The following is an 18,140-nucleotide window of genomic DNA, read 5'->3' on the forward strand; positions in this document are numbered from 1 at the left end:
CAACAAAATAGAAAAAAGCATATCGTGATAGCTACATTCATAGAAATAGAGCTTTTTGACATTTTCTCATACAATGAAGTAGATGACTTATCAGGCTCGTGGCTGCTCACCTGATAGTCCACCTGCCACCCTCTCCTGCCTTCTAGACCCATGGTTCTTGGCACAGGGGAGTCAAGGAGGGGGCTTATAGGAAGAGGAAGGTTAATTGAAGATAGGGTGATAATAAAATAGCTTCAGATCAATCACCCACGCTAGGGTGGGACTTCACATTAATGCTCTCATGGTTGCTATCACTCAGCTTCTACACATAACCCCAGTAATCACACTGGTTGACCAAGTTGGACTTAGGTGGAATTGTTGCCTTGTTCTGTCAGTGGCCTATCTGGGTAGAAGAGAGGCTTGTTCCTATGTCTTAAAGAAAATCCATACAAAAGACACAAACTAGATAAGACTACTTGCCTAGGAGGAAGGAGGATGAACTAATGTGAGTGGTCTTCCTGTGAAACTAAACTACTCTATCAACAGTGGTCTATAGAAAAGCAAGAACATTGACTCAGGTGCTGCTTTCCACCTAAACTTATATAATGTGAAAAGTAAATACACAAGGAAATGACATAGTCCCCCAAACATGGGCATTGCATTTCTGCTCACTCTCAGATAAAAAGCAACATAAACAACAGGAAATAATGAACAGCAGATATGTCAAGTGTGCTTACCTGTCCTGCGACTGTTCTTCATACATTCTCTCCTTGCCTTCCTTAAAGAGCCGGATAGCTCGCTTTGACTTCTTCATTAGACTGTCAATGTAGATTTTAAAATACTCGTTCTCGCTCAGTTGAACAAGCTTCTGGTTGTCATCATATTTACTCAATATAAGTCGTAAGTGCTGATATGTATCAGGTAAAATGTCAAGTATATATGGTGGGCTATTTTTCAACTGGAGTTTGGGGTTTTTGGCACAGTCTTACCTAAAAACAAAGAAAGAAAATATTTTATGGGAACTGTAGTATTTTCCCTCATAGAAAAATGATAAGTGGATAGAGCCATGTCCCTTTCGTTTACACAGTGTAATCTGTGCTCTGAATTACTGAATCAGTTTACAAAGCAGCAACAAATACCTTTCTCTAACAATAACCAAATCCTATTCTCTTATGCCACACAGCTTTCCTTTATCTCATCCTCATTTCAACTCTGGACACCTTGATTTTCTTTTCTACAATGTCGCAATGATAGAATTTAACACAACTCCAGTATCCTGCTCAGTGATCGCCATTATACAGCCAATATTCTCCTTTTTAGTGAAAGCTGGCAACCGATGGATTTTATTTCTCAATTAAATTCATGGCTATCAAAATTTTTTAATTAATATTTTGATTCATTGTTTCTGAACCCCAAGGAGAATTTTTAACATTAACAACAGAGCTACTCAGCAGTTAAACAGGTGTCAGGTCTAAACAAGTCTTTCCCCCTCAGTTTCTACCAGGCCTACAAACATGTGACGTATATCATTCAGTCATTGCACCAGGTGCCGCCCAGTCACTGGAGCATTCAAGAGTAAGTGCTGCCTGCAGAACTGAAAACACTTTCTACCAGAAAAAAAAAAAAAAAAAAAAAAAAAAAAAAAAAAAAAAAAAAAAGAAGTGGCCATTCAAATCTACATTGCATTTGTTTCCACATGTTAATAGGACTTAGCCATTTAAAAAAAAAAAAGCCTCTTCAGTCTGTTCCTATGACTAGTGTATTGGGGGACACACTAATTTGTGCATTTTAAGAAGATCCCTGGGAATTAATTGCATAATGCTTTACTAAGGTGTGAGAGCAGCACTCGTGACATGCCCACCCGCAGGAGGATCTGTTAAGTCACTGTAGCACAAGGCCTGCCCGGAGTCCCTCAGATACATGTTCTTCTAGGTTTTGTGCAAGGTTTTGGTTTGTGTAAAGATTTTGGAACAAGGTATTTTAAAAGCAATAAATTAACAATCCTGTCATCTTCCTTCTCATCAAACTGAACCTCACATTTGGGTGGCAGTGGAGTGGCCAAAGGACATGTCTAGAACCTGTCTGATAGGAAGCTGAGTTGGAGAGACATTTAGTATGGGCTTAGAGGGTTTATATGCAAGGCATACAGTCACTTCCATAAATAGTAAAATTATGGTTGGCAGTCTGAAATAAACCAGACCGAGAAAAATACTGTGTGATCTCATTTATGTACAGAATCTAAAACTGAAGAAGTGAAATAAGTAGAAACAAGTTGAAGAATAGCTATAAAGAACGAGGAGAAGAAAACGTGGGGAAAGTAGGTCAAAGGGCACACAGAGCAGGGCAGGAAGATGACCAAGTCTAGAGATCTAACAGAAAGTGCAGGGCCCACAGCTGCAGTATCACCTTGCTACAGTAAATGTTCACTGCGAAACAAAGCGGACACGGTCCCTCATTCCACTAGAGTCACTGGAGTGCCTCTTTCCCTTCACAGGTACACCAAAACATTGTGCCATAAACCTTAAAGATACATAATTTTCATGAACAGAGCATTTTTTTTTTTTTTAAGTATGACTTCTGGAACACACGAGTATCATAGAACTGACCATCCTGCCATGGGGGCAGGGAAATGCACTCTAATAATCTCTCCAAATGGCCTCTTGGAAGCCAGGCTAGGAAGAGCATGTGGGTAACAGGAGAGACTAAGAGCAAGACGTGGCATGGGAGACATGTTCATCAACACCTCCAGTCTTGGGAGCCTTAAATTTTCCAATTCGTTTGTTCGTTTGTTTCTTTTACTCTAAAGAAAATTCACCTTCCTAATTAAGCTTATATAGTAGGGACCCTCCAAATAATAATGGTTTCAGGTTTCACAAAACATATACCTGTTTCTGAACACACACACACACACACACACACACATACACACACACACACACACATGGATTTGTTTGTTTGTTTGCTTGCTTGCTTGCTTGCTTGTTTCTGAGACAGGGTTTCTCTATGTAACAGCCCTGGCTGTCCTGGACCTTGATTTGTAGACCAGGCTGGCCTTGAACTCACAGAGATCCTCCTGTCTCTACCTCTGGAATGCTGGGATTAAAGGTGTGTCCCACCACACCCAGCTCAAATATATATATATATATGAAAACTCTGACTTAAACTGTCAAGCATCAATCTTTAAAAACACCAATTTTCACAGTAATACACTTAATATTTTCTCCTACTGTGTACACTTCCGAAGACAGAAGATTTTAGCACATAGTATACAACTAATAAATAAACAGGTTTAATTGACTGAAAAAAAACATCATTGTATACACATACACACATACACACCACACTTTGTGTAAATAGTTTGACTATATAATTTGCTTAATTTTCATAATTGAGATAATTGAGTTCTATAGGTATACAATTAACAACCCAGGGGTAAGGGCTTAATTTAAATATAAGAACACTACCTTAATCCTCAAGAGATTTCTTGGCAAGGGACAGATGAAATCTCCCTTATTAAATAATATCAAGCCTTTGTAGAGTAAAAGGGCTGACAGAACTTGCCAGATAACAAAGAGGAAGTTCACTGCCAGGACCATGGGTCATATGTCAATGATTTACACCAGGACACAGCTTTTTAATTATTTGTTGATTTTTTACTATACACAACACACACACTCACAGTATGAATGTGCAATGATGTGCTTGCGCGTGCGTGCAATGGCTTGTGTGCGGAAGTCAGAGAACAACTTGATAGAACCAGTACTTTGCTCTCACCTTGTGGGTGCAGAGATAGAATTTAGGTTATCTGCTTAACTACAAGCATCTTTACCCACTGAGCCACATTTTATCAGCTCCCATTTTTCAATTCTCGAAAGCTACCATGAGCACACATGAATTTCAAGCTCTTACAATAGACACAACTGAATATAAGCAGCATGTCCTTGTAAAACGTCACAGATTGATAAATTATTAACTTGTAAAGAGAGGACAGGGCAGCTTCAAATTCATTTGTTCCATTGCTTTGGTTGTTAACTACTTGATGAAAAATACCACATATTTTTTAGACATTCCAATTAATTGCTTTTTAGTAGATTCTTTTCCATTTTGTGGATATCTAATTCACTATTCTTTACATGACATTTTTCTCACTTTTTTTTTTTTTAACTGTAACTTCATGTGGAAAACACACTGCTTGATTAAAGGACAAAACCCTCTGAATAACTTCCATAAACCAGGTACTGAGCTATATGCCAGGAAATTAAGGGTGAGTAGAACATACTTCCTGCCTTAAGGAGTCTGGCAAACGAGACCTTGTTCTATATAATTAACTTAGGAGCAATGTGATACTTGCTGGAAGGGATCTTAGTAAAAATCTCATCCAATCCATTCATTACTAGATTTAAAAAGCTAAGAACTACAAAGATTAAGGGACAATTTAAAAACCATCAATTCAACACAAAGAGCTTGCATCTTGTGAACCTCGGGCCCCTGCATCTTCCAAACTATATCACAACTGAATTAGAATTAGGCATATAATTAATGATATCCTTCTACACTCGTTTCCACTTTTATTTTATTCCATTTGTAAATTGACATGAACTTCAAGGACCATTTGTTATTCAAAGAAAGTAAGTATACATGCCAGGCACTGTTTGGGCCAGAGGGGAAGACAAAAGAATTAAGTCACAGACATGTCCTTCTGGAGTTTTTCTAGAGGGAAAAGCTGGTGGTGTAAAAAAGAGTTAAAGAATTCAGAACTGTGGTGTGACGATGTATGAACAAAGCTCTAGAAGAGAAAAACAGCAGCTAAGGCATATTCCCAAGAGCATCAAGAAAAGCATGCCTAAATTTGCAGAAAGGAATATTCCAGGTGAATCATTATGGAAAGGCTTAAGAGACGCCTGGATAAAGACAGGGATTCATGCAGTTGTGCAAAAGGGAGGGAACACAGGAAGGCTGTTGCATACACAGTACAGAAGACCTGAAAGGGGCTGGGATCTGTGTTGCATCAGGGGTCGGAAGGCCACCCTGTCTTCAATGTTTGCACGGGAGAAGGTAGACCTGCTGGAGCTGAGCAGTTCATCAGCTGGACTACTAAACTCAGTTGACTTAGGACCGCTCCTGCCCAAAATGAATAACCCTACCCCAAGACTGTGACTTCTCAGCAGCTCAAATTCAATTCCAGTCGATAAATATTTATTAAGAGCTTGCTATGAACAGGGAACTACAAAGCCAGGGGAAAGAAAAATAGCTTTGCTAAAAAAAACAGTGTATTAAGGGGGAGAATGGGGATATGAAGTTTACCACAAGGTTAAAAGCTTTCTAGAAATACCTAGGCTGTACCTACAAGGAAAGTCGGTGGCTATACAAACGAGCTTTCACAATAAATAAATAAACAAACAAACAAACAAACCCAAGTTATGCTATGCAATGAAGGACATTTTAGGGCACTGACTAATAACTAAAAGAACTGGTTAACAAGGTCGCTCTTCTTTTGAGCCAGAAAAGAAAGAAAAATCTGGTTTAGAATTAGGCTGAAAATGCCATTAGAGGCACTGACCCAAGGGTTTTTGGACTTTTAAAAAGGAGTCTTTAAAAAACTTGAAAATCACTAAAAGCAACTTTCTCGTTATGACATTGCAGTCTTAAAACATGGAAATGCAACCTGCTAAGGGCTACTTCTCAGTAGCAAGAGGAAAGGATCAGACACTCTACAGCAGCACAAAACTGATGCTTGCATTTAATCCTACTTAAGATGTTGAAGGGGAATCTGTGTTCATATAGTCCATGTTGGCTGAAATACATAAATTCATTGTTCAGAATATACATACTTTATATGTTTTAATAAACACACATATTTTATCATACCATTAGACATTTTCAACTATATCAAAGCAAGGGCACAAATATAAAACCAGAATTTATTACTGCTATAAAAAAAAACTTGCAAGCTATTAATTATTCTTGGAATGTTCTGACATTTAAAGTTTTTTGGCTGTGTCTTAATGAAAATTCACAGCCAAAAAGCAATAAAGAGGTTTTAGATTAGCTAGCATAGCTTGCAAATTATGTTGAAACCAGCTCTAAAACCTAGGAAAGAAGTTTTACAAGAACAAATGGAAATGGAAAGCAACTGTGTCTATACTGTAAGTTTCAATTCAAAGCATACTTCAACTCATGGAACACCCAATAATACTGAACCAAATCACTTAATCTCCAAACCAAGTATGTATGCTGTGTTTACATGTGTGGTGCTGAAGACTGGACCCAGGGGTGGCATTCAAGCTTACCTAACATTCTACTACCACTAAGTTAAACTAAACCCCAATAATGCTCTCTCTCTCTCTCTCTTTCTCTCTCTCTCTTTCCTCCCTCCCTCCTTCCCTCTCTCTGTCTCTCATTGTATTTATGATATTTTAATTACATTTCTCACTTCCCTTTCCTCCCTGCAAACCCTCCCATATACCCATCTCCATTCTCCAAATTCATAGCATCTTTCTTCACCAGTTGTTACACTGTACGTAAGCATGTATTTGTTTATACATACATATTCCTAAATATAATATGTTGAGTCCATACAATGATACACATATGTATCTTTTGGGGGCTGACAGTTTGTCACCTGTCAACTTCCAATGGATATAGTCACAAAACACTTGCACACCTAAGACTTAGGGATCGTTGCAGGAGAGAAGGCAGAATGAGTGTAAGGGTCAGAGGATCAGGGACTTTGCTGGGAGACTGTGTTTCCTAGTAACATGAAAACTGTGTCTATAACATTTCACCAACAAGATAGAAAGAAGAAAACAAGAAAGAAGAGTTAAGGCTTCTCAGGAAAAAAAAAATACATATCAAACATCCACACTGAATAAACCTGTTTGGTAGTACCAAATATAAATAGTAAACACAAGCTTGATTTACCTCCTGTCAGGGAAAGGTCATTCTGGGGCAGTGTGCTTCACTGAAGTCTCAGTGGTTTTCATAATTTTTGAATTAAAAAAAAAAAAAAAGTGAAGTACTCAGCACAATGCCCAATGCCCAGTGCCTAACGCCCATTATTAATCCATCTCTCATTTCTTTTTAGTTCTTCTTCTCCTCTCTATACTTTATATTCTATCACAACAAGGCAAAGTCCGTGGAGACATTTATAAAAGCATAATAAGATAGTGGCTCTGGCTACTCTGATCAAAACCATGACATAATCTTTTCCTTTCTTTTCAAGAGTTCTTTCAGCTGGCAAAAACCTTTCATGCTACATGAAATCCTTAAAGAGTCTGGAGTGTTTCCTACAGGAATAAGACTAAAGACAGGCCATTATTTTTGTCACCTTACATAGACTCTTGTAATTTTTTTCAAAGCTAGAGACTCTCAAGAAAAGAAATCAGGCGATAAATTCACCTATCTTTGAACAGATAAAATACTAAGAACTACTTTAATTGTGGGTATGCAATACTTGGATTGAGTTTAACAATTGCTTTAATCTTAACGTGCTAAGTGTGGCACTTTGAATAGGTATGCCTCCCATAGATTTATGTGTTTGAATGCTTGGCCCAAAGGGAGGGGGCACTACTGGGAGATGTGGGCTTGTTAGCGGAAGTGTGTCCCTGTGGAGTGAAGCTTTGAGGTCCCATATGGTCAAGCTATGCCCAATGTGGAACACAGTTGCTTCTGCTGCTTGCAGAACTCTCAGCCCCTTCTCCAACATCATGTCTGCCTGCATGCTGCCATAAAGATAATGGACTGAACCCATGAAACTCTAAGATAGCCCCAATTAAATGCTTTCCTTTATGAGTTACCATAGTCATGGTATCTCTTCACAGCAATAGAAACCCTAAGACACTAAGCTACACATGTTGGTCCACTATTACCTAAGGTTTCTTTCCTTAATAATAATATTTTTTTTAAAAAAGTCACCCTACAAATATACTCAAAAATAAGCCTTAAATATGCTGGGACAGAACAGATAAAAGTGTCATGGCAGCACTATCATCAAAACGGGATATATTTAAGATACTCTCTAATGTGAAGGAAAGAAATAGGCTTCCATTTATATTCATGTTATTTACCTACTTCATTGCTAGAAGACTGACCTATAATATACAACTTTAAGATACGGCTTAAACATTGCAAATATCTTAAACTACTTGCCAACCTAACAGGAAATGTACACATTCAAGACGTCCCTGTATGTGCCTCACTTCGCTCTTGCCTACATGGAAATTATACCTATCTGCCAAGGTCAGCACTTCTAGTTCCATCTACACAGCTTTCCCCTTCCATACTAAATCTAGAATGCCTTCAGTTACTCCTTCTTCTTATACACATTATATCTTGTTCTATTTCTGCCTTGCTCATGCACGGACAGACAGAAAGACAGACAGACACACAAAATTAATTTCAACCCTTACTAAATCCTCAAGCTATCACAACTTTCTTTTTCTTTTTCCTGTTGCTACAGTTGTAGACCCACTAAATAATCTCCATACATAGTCTAATCTGGCTCCATCACAAGTGAAATTAATGTGCCAAAATCAACAATAGGCTCTGATCAGGAAACCCAATGACTTCCTAAGTTTTTACTCTGTTTAGTTTCTCTACTTAAATTTAGCTTCATAAGAACCTGAAAGCCTCTTCTCTGTTTGTGACCAGAATCAATACACAACTGTTCTTTTTCTACCTTTCCATTCTTACCCTATGACAAGTTTCTCTTCTCTCTAAATAAACACCCCCTCATACTCCCAATAACTGGTTTTCTGCCTTTGTCTCTGACTCTAAGGCTCTGCATCAGAATTCCTCTGTGGTGCTACAGCTTAAGAAGCTATGTCTTTGAACACATCTACCAAATACACATCCTGGTTTCAAATTCTCCCTGAACTACATACCCAGTTTTCTGACTGCAAAATCAATTCCTCTCTCATAGAGCATACTCAAAACACAAAACAGACACAGCAACCCTCAAGCTTGGCCTTTCCCTTCCTGTGCCCCATCTCATTTGGGGCTCCACTGCCTTCAGAGTCAACTAGGCTGAAAACCTCAAGACTCACTTTCACTGCACCTTCTCTTTCATTCTCCAACCCTCAAAGTTCTCAGAGAACAACAGCTTTTCTTCCAAATGCCTTCCACTACTGCAGCATGCTTGCTAACCCCCCCCGCCCCAGCAATTCTCTAGCTAAGTTCTTTATTATTTCTCACCACGTTGTTTTAATTCTCCCTTTCCCCACTGTTCTTTAGCATTACCCCAACCTTCAGAGTTAGTAGAGTAATATATGGAAGACTAGCCTTGGTTTTTATCTCCCCTATCAGAAGTGTTCAGCAATTATACGCCAAGGAAATAAACTGAATCCAAATTCTTTGACGATATTTGAGGTTTCTACCATCCTTTTCTGCTCTACTCTCTCTTACTCAACAATCTGCCTTTATTCCTTCCCATAAAAAAATACCTTCCACCACCCCCCCAAGTTCAAACTATCTTCTAGAACACTTGGACAAGTAGCCTTCATCAACTTCCTGCCCCCAGCAAGAAGCAGTCACCTCCATCACATACTAGATACAGTACTTACACGATATTATAGCACTTATTTAATATATTGTGTGATGCAATTGATGGTATCTGACCATACCTAGGATTTGGGGGTGGGGGGAATCAGTAAGGAAACTGACAAAACATAAAACAACGTTTGAAAGAAAGGAAAATCTAAGTGTTAAAATATTTTTAAGAGTTAAAAAAAAACAATCAAAGCTTCCATTATATGCCTGTTTTCTATCACAGGGATATGACAAGTTAACTCTTGGCAGATTCCCTTGAAAACTTTCACTTTGGCAAATAAAGTTTTTCCTAGGTGTCACTAGTAGTAAACTTTAGAATCATGCCAATTATGTCAGCACAAATTCAAAATCCAATTCAGTGATAAGCAAAACTGTCCCAACAGGTTGTGTGTTATTATACCCAATCAAGATTTAATAGGGCCCAGGGTTCTGCTAATGACTGACTTTAAGAAAAAAAAAATGAAACACACGCATAATACAAATCAATATTATTTATTGGGGTCTTGGGAAACCAACAGACAGAATTTGCATCCAAAACATTCTGGCCTAAAATACAGACCAGAAGTAGTGTGATCCCAGATACTCTGAAGGCTGAGGCAGGAGGCCCATAATTTCAAAGCCTGTCTGGGCTATAAGAGTAAAATTCAAAATTTAGGCAACTTAATGTACTCTTGTCCAAAAGAAAAAAGTAAATTAAAAAAATAAGGCAAAAACACCCAGTACCACTCGGGAAGGGGAACTGTATGTTAAAGCTTGTAGAATCTTTTTCAGATGTATCAGGAATTTAAATTTTTAAAAAGTAACACTATAGAACTATTACGTTAAAACATACTTAGATGTATAACCTATGCATCAATGATTGACAAACTTCAAAGTTCATTCTGGTGAAATTACACACAGAGAGAATGAATTATTTCAAGTCTAAGTGATGTGACATGGGTAAAAGGCAGGAACATGCTACTTGGCAGCATCACTTTTTAAGTGCTTTTAACACTTACGTGCCAATGTAAATTCAAATAAATGGAGAGGCAAAGGCATAGGCAGGTACTCAGCTTGCTTTGCTCTTTAGCATCAATTAATTATTTTCTAATTTCCTGAGCATCCATGTACACTCAGGGCATTTAGCATCTATTAGAAGGAAAATGGTTTCTTCTGTTTTCCATCACCTGGCTCAGACTCCGTGCAAACCACACTCAGGAACCTCACATTAATAAATTATGACTCCAACCACACAGATTAGCAACCATTTCCTTACCCTCACTTCAGCATTTCCAACAGGAGCACAATAATGCTCTTCCTAAAAGCTAGAATCCAGAAACCAGAAAACGAGTGTCCAGAATGAAGTAGGTATCCTCTATTCTGCCTCCACTCTCTTTTGAGTCTATACTCCAGTCCTTTTCATACCCCATGGCATTACCGACTCATATGTCCAGCTTAATACTGCCCTCCTGATTTATAGACTAAGGATAGAGTTATGTCTTACCTAGTGTCCCCCAGTAGTAACCACTTACTAACACACAATAGAACCTCAACAAGTGTTTAGGAAGCCATGCCTGTAACAATTTTGGAACAAATTCCATATTTGATTGTATGTATTTAAACCTATGTGTGTACTCAAGAATAGTTCTGTCAGTTTTATCAATGAGACACCACTAATCAGGTGGTTTAGGGTCAGTCTCTTAGACTCACAGGAAAAGCTAAGACCAGAAAACTGTGAAAATGGGATGCCTTGGGATCAACCGTTGGTCATTTTCTCAGTGCATGCACTATGTGAACTCTGTGTTACTGATTACAAAACATTACACATCTTACAAAGAACACAAGGAGCAATTGCTTTCTCTTATTCTTGGTGACCTTGGAAAGAAAGCCTGCCCTGGGAAAATAGAACAATTAGTTGCAATTGAATTCTTAGTGAGTATCTTAAGTTCTAGAGAGAAAGGAATTATGAAACTTACGTGTTATGTACTGTCCAGCCCAAATCTAATTCACTGTCTCCTCTAAAATGAGTTATGTTGCTTAGTAGTTACCTGCAAATAGCATTTTGAAGACCTCCCCAAGGGAAGAGGCTTTGCAAAGAAAACATACTTACACCTGACTTTTGCTTAACAAGCTACTAGACATGAAAGAATCTGTTCTGCTGGTCACAAAGTAAACTCATACTACTGTAGCTACCTTTCTAAAGCTGAGTGATATCTCAAATGATAATATTTTTGTACTAGTAATAAAGTCCCTGAAAAATAGTCAGATAATGTTGATATTATGAGCCATTTCTTTCATCACTGTCAAAACTTGAGAAGACCAACCCATGTTGGAGACTTCTTTCTATACTACAACCTTCAATACCATTTTGCCAATTAGGATTAGTAATTTTCAGTGCCTTTCTTTTACTGTGTGACAAGAGTAGAAATTAACACACCAAACTATTATGACAAAGGATGTGTGTTTTCTCCAAAGCCCACAAATGCATTCACATTGTCATCTTTGAGAAATAATTAAGATGAATAGGGAAAGTCAGATTACCGCACTTTTGCCAACATGGGCACCCACATCCCACTAAGTAGAGGCTTAGGGTAAGAAAGTTCCCTGTGTGTCATACTCAACTGTCCAAGCTAAGTTTAAACTCACAAAAGGATTAATAAAATAAACACTGGTAGGTGTTTAACTGTCAAATAACCATCCATTGACTATAATTCATGGTGAAGTAATTAGAAGCAGTTACTGTGTAGATAAACAACCAGTCATAGAACAAAATTATGAATACCACTTTTTTTTTTTTTACTATCTCACTGACATGACAATAACTATGGCTCACCACTTCCTTAATAAATCTTTTTGATTTTACATCCTAGCCCTCAATTACAAATATATAAATACAGACCATTTCGAGGACTGATGTGAACAAGGACTATCTCTTCAGTGAAATCTGATCCGTTTGTTGCCTACTTATGTAACAGACAGAACTGGAACAAACCATGAATTTCTTCTCCTACCACTAACTAATGACTCAAGCAATAAGGATGACCTTCAAATGCGTACTCTATAGAAAAGTGGAGATGGCTCACATTGTGCTTGCCAAATACATGTAGTTTTTCCAGCTGCATATTTTTCATTCTTAAGTGTCCAAGGCTAAAACCAAAGCCTGACCCCAAGCAGAAAGTTGCAATGTTCTGACATCATGACATCATTCTGTCTGGAGCACTTTAATATAACAATTTGAAAAAAATTGGCAGAGGCTTAAATAGGTCACAGGGAAGTCCCAAACTAAGGCTATCCACCTGGTTAAAAAGATTCTGGTGTTCCATTTGATACCAGTGGCCATCCAATGACAGGCCCATGCTTTAGTTGCCTTATCCAGAGCCTCCATAAGGATACATGAAAATAAAGCTAATAGTGTCACCTCCCAGGATTGTTTCTACTATTCCATGGGGTTTTTTGTTTTGTTTTGTTTTGTTTTTAGCCAATTTTGTCTTTAGCAGCAAACCAAAGCAAAGGTAAATGCCACCCTATGATTTCAAACAAGCTTTGGCTCATCCTTACTTAATAGGGAGCATATTTTAACTGTCTAAAATGCAACATAGTCGAACTGCTTCAAATTCATAAAGTATGAATTTGTACAAAGACGTAAGCTATCACATTTGTCTTGCAAGCCTCCTTAGACAGCTAGCTTTACAGTAAGGGCCCTGTGAGGTGCCCACACTGCCATTTCAACTGGACATTTCTGAGAACCAACATCCAGTTTGGTTTCATCTTATGAAACTAGAGTTCATCTAAAAGCAACAAGCAGAAACCACAGATGTCTCTGACACTCTCAGCCGCACACAACCTCCACACACATTTTCCTTTCACAATAAACAATGCACACCCCAAAAAGATTCCCTGCTTCAAAATGGAATAGTAGATGCAAGAAATCAGAGTGATGATGCCATGAACAGTAAAGAGAGAGAGAAAAAAGCCTTTTTTTAATGATGATGAGTTGACACAGAAAAATGGAAACTCCTAAACACTTCTTCCTCCGCAAAGCACTGGTTCTTTCCCCAGTGGATGCTTCAACATCACACATGTGGCTGTCCTAATGTGCTCCCTCTGAGACTTTTGTTCACTTACTGCTTTTAGCCATACGCCCACCCAAAGTAACCAATGGTAAAAACTCTGGATATCTGAGTAATAATATCCAGGAACTCTGGACCTTGAGAAGCAAGACAAAACGTTAAAAGAAGAAGAAGTCTTTGCTTTGAATCTAACTCTTCCAAACACAGAGTTGGAGAAAAATGGCCAACACAAATCCAAAGAGACCTGCCACAATGACGGTTCTTAACCATATGTATAAAGGGATGTGAAGTAACTGCCTCAGAGTAAAGATAGCCATGTGCACGCAGTGAACTCACCACTTTGTCCATGAGCTTCCAAGTCTTCTCCACAGTCCTGCGATCAGCTGCAGCTTGCTTGGGGGTCCAACTGCATCCTGAATAGCATCAATAATCCCCAAAATTCGACCTTTGCGGGGGTTTCCTCCTCGACCACCAGGATTTCTGCCATTCATAGAATTTGCCATCTGGAATCCTAGTCCTTTTAGTAAGGTAGATTTTTAAAAAGAAAAGTTAGCTGGATATAAAAGTATTTTCCCAACAGGAAATTGAACCCAAGAGGTTCACTCATACCCACTAATAATATTCTCTGCCACCATGAGACAAAACGGACGGTCCCATATTCAACTTTTTAGTAACCCGGTGTAACAGCGTTCTCCAAGTTAGGAACTGTAACGCTAGGGCTTGCTTTCACAAAAGTAGAAGTTAAGGATGCATCTCCTCCTAGCATTCCACACAGCTACAGCTAGCCACCACCAACAAAACAACTTTTAACAGAAGGCCTCCCCCTTCTGCTGTAATCTAGATTCAAAATAACCAGGGCTGCAACCCCCTGAATTCATGTTAGGAGCTTCACTAGAAGCCTCCTTCACGCTGTTAGATTTCGCCAAGTTATTACATAAATGCAAAGTGCTCCGCACAAGCAGAAGGGGCATGTCTGTTGTCAACAAAGGCGGAGGACTTGGATTTCCCCACGGCAAAACCAGCAGCCACGGACACACAAGTAGTTCTTTAAAGCGTTGCGGTGAGTAGTTTTTCCCTAGAGCCAAATAAACGAACCAACAAACAACCCTTTCTTAAAAAGCGGTGAGAACCCGGCAAGGGCGGGCACGCACAGAGGAGTTCACTTCTCGGGGTGGCCCCAAGTCTGCCTACCCGGGATAGGAAGATCCAAAGCTTTGTTTCGGGACGCCCGTGTCCCTTCCCGGCCCGGGCCCCTCTCGTCCGCCACTCGAGGATCTGGGAAAGGGACCAGGAATGCAGCGGGGATAAAGTATCCCTAGCCCCAGAGCTGCCCCCGGAGTCCCACAGCCAGCCCGATCCCGCTCCAGTCGCACGCACCTCCCACCAGCTGCGACCAGTCTCAGTCCGCTGCCTCCCGGGCCTCCGGCCAGGCGGGGACTGCTCTTTAAATCCCCACTTGGCTCAGGCCCGCAGTGGCGACAGCAGCTGGAAGCCAGGGCTGTCCCCTCTCCCTGATGGCCCGCGCCCAGCTTCCAGAGCTCCCGGGCCAGCAAGCAGCGCCCAAGCTCGGGAGCCCGGCTCCCTCCTCTCCTCAGGTCACCCCCGGCCCTCCTAAGCCACGCGTGACCGCGGGTCCCACTACACACTCGCGCGCGCGCTGCCCTGGCCGGGGTGGCTCGGGCGGGGACTCTGTGGAATCGCCCTAAGAGAGAGCGCTCCGGAGAAGAAGCCACCGAGATCTCAGGACACCGGGACACGGGGACGCGGCAATTACCGTGCAGACAGCTCCACGCCCGCCCGGCCGTCCCGCGCCACTCTCGGGAGGCCGCCGCAGCGCCCGCCGGAGGAGGAGACCACTCACTGGCCACCCCACCCCTGAGCCATCCCCGGAGACCAGGGCGCGGGGCGGGGCTAGGGCGGGGCCTCAGGCGGCCGGGGCCAATCCTGAGAGCCTGGTCGCTGCCAGACAGCGGGCGGAGCCAATGGGTGGGACGAGACTCGCCTCCCGCGCTACCCCCAAGTCCACGTCCTCTACGGTACACAATGGCCCCAGAGGAAGGCCCGCTCGCCCGCATCCCACTTGGAGAAGAACTCGTGGGGAAATGGGCCTAGGGCAGCCTTGAACCAAAAAGTGGAACAAGGAAAGGACCTGGAGAGAAGCGGCAAGCCTCCCGGGGAGCTCACCAATGAGGGGGTGCGCAGGTGGGCGTGAGCGCCCCGAGCGGGAGTCTAAGCCAACTGGGGGCTAAAGGCGGGACTTCCTGCCTCATTCACCTTCCTAGTCTTTGTTTCATAGCAACAGAGTACCCGCTGCCAGAGTGGTGCTTCTCAGCTCTGGGCGGGTCCCAGGCTTAAGAAATTCATCTCCCTAGGGCTGCCAAACTCGGCTACTCAGGACAGCAGCCAAATAGGTCCAAGACCGGGTTTCTTGTTGACTCTCAAATAAAGAGCAACCGTCCCCTAGCTTCTAAGACCAAGGGTAACCCCACACAGTGTAGGCGAAGAGTAAAACTCGATTGCCAACCCTAAAACTTCCTAAATTTCTGAAATGTTTCCCTTTTACTCTTAGTTCCAGAGGGATTCCAGATCAAACACCAGGCTGAAGAGAAAGCAAAATAATTGACAACTATGGCTAAATAGTCTCTGGAATCTTGCCAGGGCAGTAAAAGTCCCATACAATGGGGATTACTAATGTATCTTGCACCTTTTCATGTTCTGTTCAAGTTTCTCCATAAATCTCTGTATGTAAAGAACTCAGCTGTTAGATTTTGTCTGAGTCGCTTTCCCTCCCTGTAGATGTTTAATGACAACTTTGTATCTGACAGTCTCTCCCACTGTTTGTCTCTTTCTGGGACTCCATCCTTGATGACCATATAAAAGGAAACACGTCTGGTAGTGCTAAAAATGAAATGCCAGGACTCTGCTGTCAACATAATCATACACTAAACAAATGCTTCTGCTGTCACATTAAACAAATGCTTGTATTTCTCTCCATGAAATTCAATCCCATGCTGCTATTTTTTGCCGTTTTACATACTCAGTAACTGGGTTTTCCCCTGCACTTGATAGGACAGGCTACAACTTGTACCTTGGGCTCCTGGACATGATACACACATTATACACACACACACACACACACACACACACACACACACACACACACACACCTTTCTCTAATCAATTTTCCTGATATACGTGTCTCAGTGGTTCTGACCACTCCCTAGTATTTTAGTGCAGTGATGATTACTGTGAAGACTCTCAAGTTGTGACAGAATGCTCTACAATCCTAAACTCAGATAGCTTCTATTTTCATTTAGTGGAAACAAGTAAATTGCGGCCCTTTAATCTGTCAAACAATAAAGTATGATTCAGTAAGTAATATTTTATGTCATTATTTCAATAATAATAATAATTAAGAAGTAGTTCCCTCTTTTACATATGTAAAGAGTATAGGCCTCTACATCTCCTTCAACAATTCATATCTCCCTTACTGCTCAATAAGAGCTATAATTCCTTAGTGGAGACTATATAAAAAGGAGACCTTTGTGGGTACATCCTCTGTGGATGTAAAAGGTAACTTTAAAGATAATTCAAAAGAAAGTGCAAATAAGTGTAAAGGGCACTGCTGTCCAGAACTAGTTATACTTTAAATTACACGTGTTACTTAACTTCATGTTTGGATAGATATAGAAGAGAATATGTAGTCTATTCCTTTAAAACTGCAGTTTGTAACTGAAGGGTACAACAATGACAAAATAGCTCTGATCCAATTGCAAAGAGGGGGGGAGTGATGAGCAAAGGGGTCAAGACTAGGACAGGGAAACCCACAGAAAAAGCTGACCTGAACAAGGGGGAGCTCATGGACCCAACTGACAGCTAGGAAACCAGCATAGGACAGAACCAGGCCCCCCCAAATGTGGGTGTCCAGTTAGGAGGCCAGGGCAGTCTATGGGGCCTCTGGTAGTGGAACAGCATTTATCCCTAGTGTACGAATGGACATTGGGTGTTTATTCCCCATAAAGGGATACTCTCTCAGCTTAGACACATGGGGGAGGGCCTAGGCCCTGCTCCAAATGATGTGACAGACTCTGATGATCCCCCGTGGAAGGCCTCACCCATTCTATGGAGCAGAAGAGGGATGGAATGGGGGCCTGCGGGGAGCATGGGAGGATGGGAGGGAGAGGGAATTGGGATTGGTATATAAAATAAGAATTTTCTAATTTAAATTTTAAAAGGGGGGAAAAAGATAATAGCTCTGTCTGTGAAACAAAGTGTTTCATGTAGATACAAATGACTGACTGCATTATGCTTTGTTTCTCTACTCTGGTTAGGACCCAGGTATAACACATTCATCTCTCTGGAACTGCCAAACTCTTCTATCCAGAGCAACAACCAAACATGTCTGACACAGAGTTTCTAGTAGGCTGTCAAAAAAAAAAAAAAAAGAAAAGAAAAGAAATAGTGATTATGTTAGTCAGGGTTCTCTAAAGGGGCAGTAGTGATGGAATATAATACATACATATATATATTATAATATATAACATAATATGAATATATATTAAAGGG

At 40.8% G+C, this 18,140-nt stretch overlaps 1 protein-coding gene across 1 annotated transcript in view; it reads right to left on the reverse strand.

Moving 5' to 3' along the window:
- LOC127226804 (E3 ubiquitin-protein ligase CBL-B-like) overlaps positions 1-15,478 on the reverse strand; it is a gene marked incomplete at its 3' end in the record, with an annotated part of 112,645 nt that extends 97,167 nt beyond the window's left edge. The window contains 4 exon segments of the mRNA XM_051190936.1: positions 717-963; positions 13,907-13,969; positions 13,972-14,091; positions 15,349-15,478. Of these exon segments, the coding sequence (XP_051046893.1) occupies positions 717-963; positions 13,907-13,969; positions 13,972-14,077 (416 nt within the window).
- Positions 15,479-18,140: the final 2,662 nt, after the last annotated feature.

The sequence above is a fragment of the Phodopus roborovskii genome, unplaced genomic scaffold (genome assembly GCF_943737965.1).
Source record: "Phodopus roborovskii unplaced genomic scaffold, PHOROB, whole genome shotgun sequence".
NCBI lineage: Eukaryota > Metazoa > Chordata > Mammalia > Rodentia > Cricetidae > Phodopus > Phodopus roborovskii.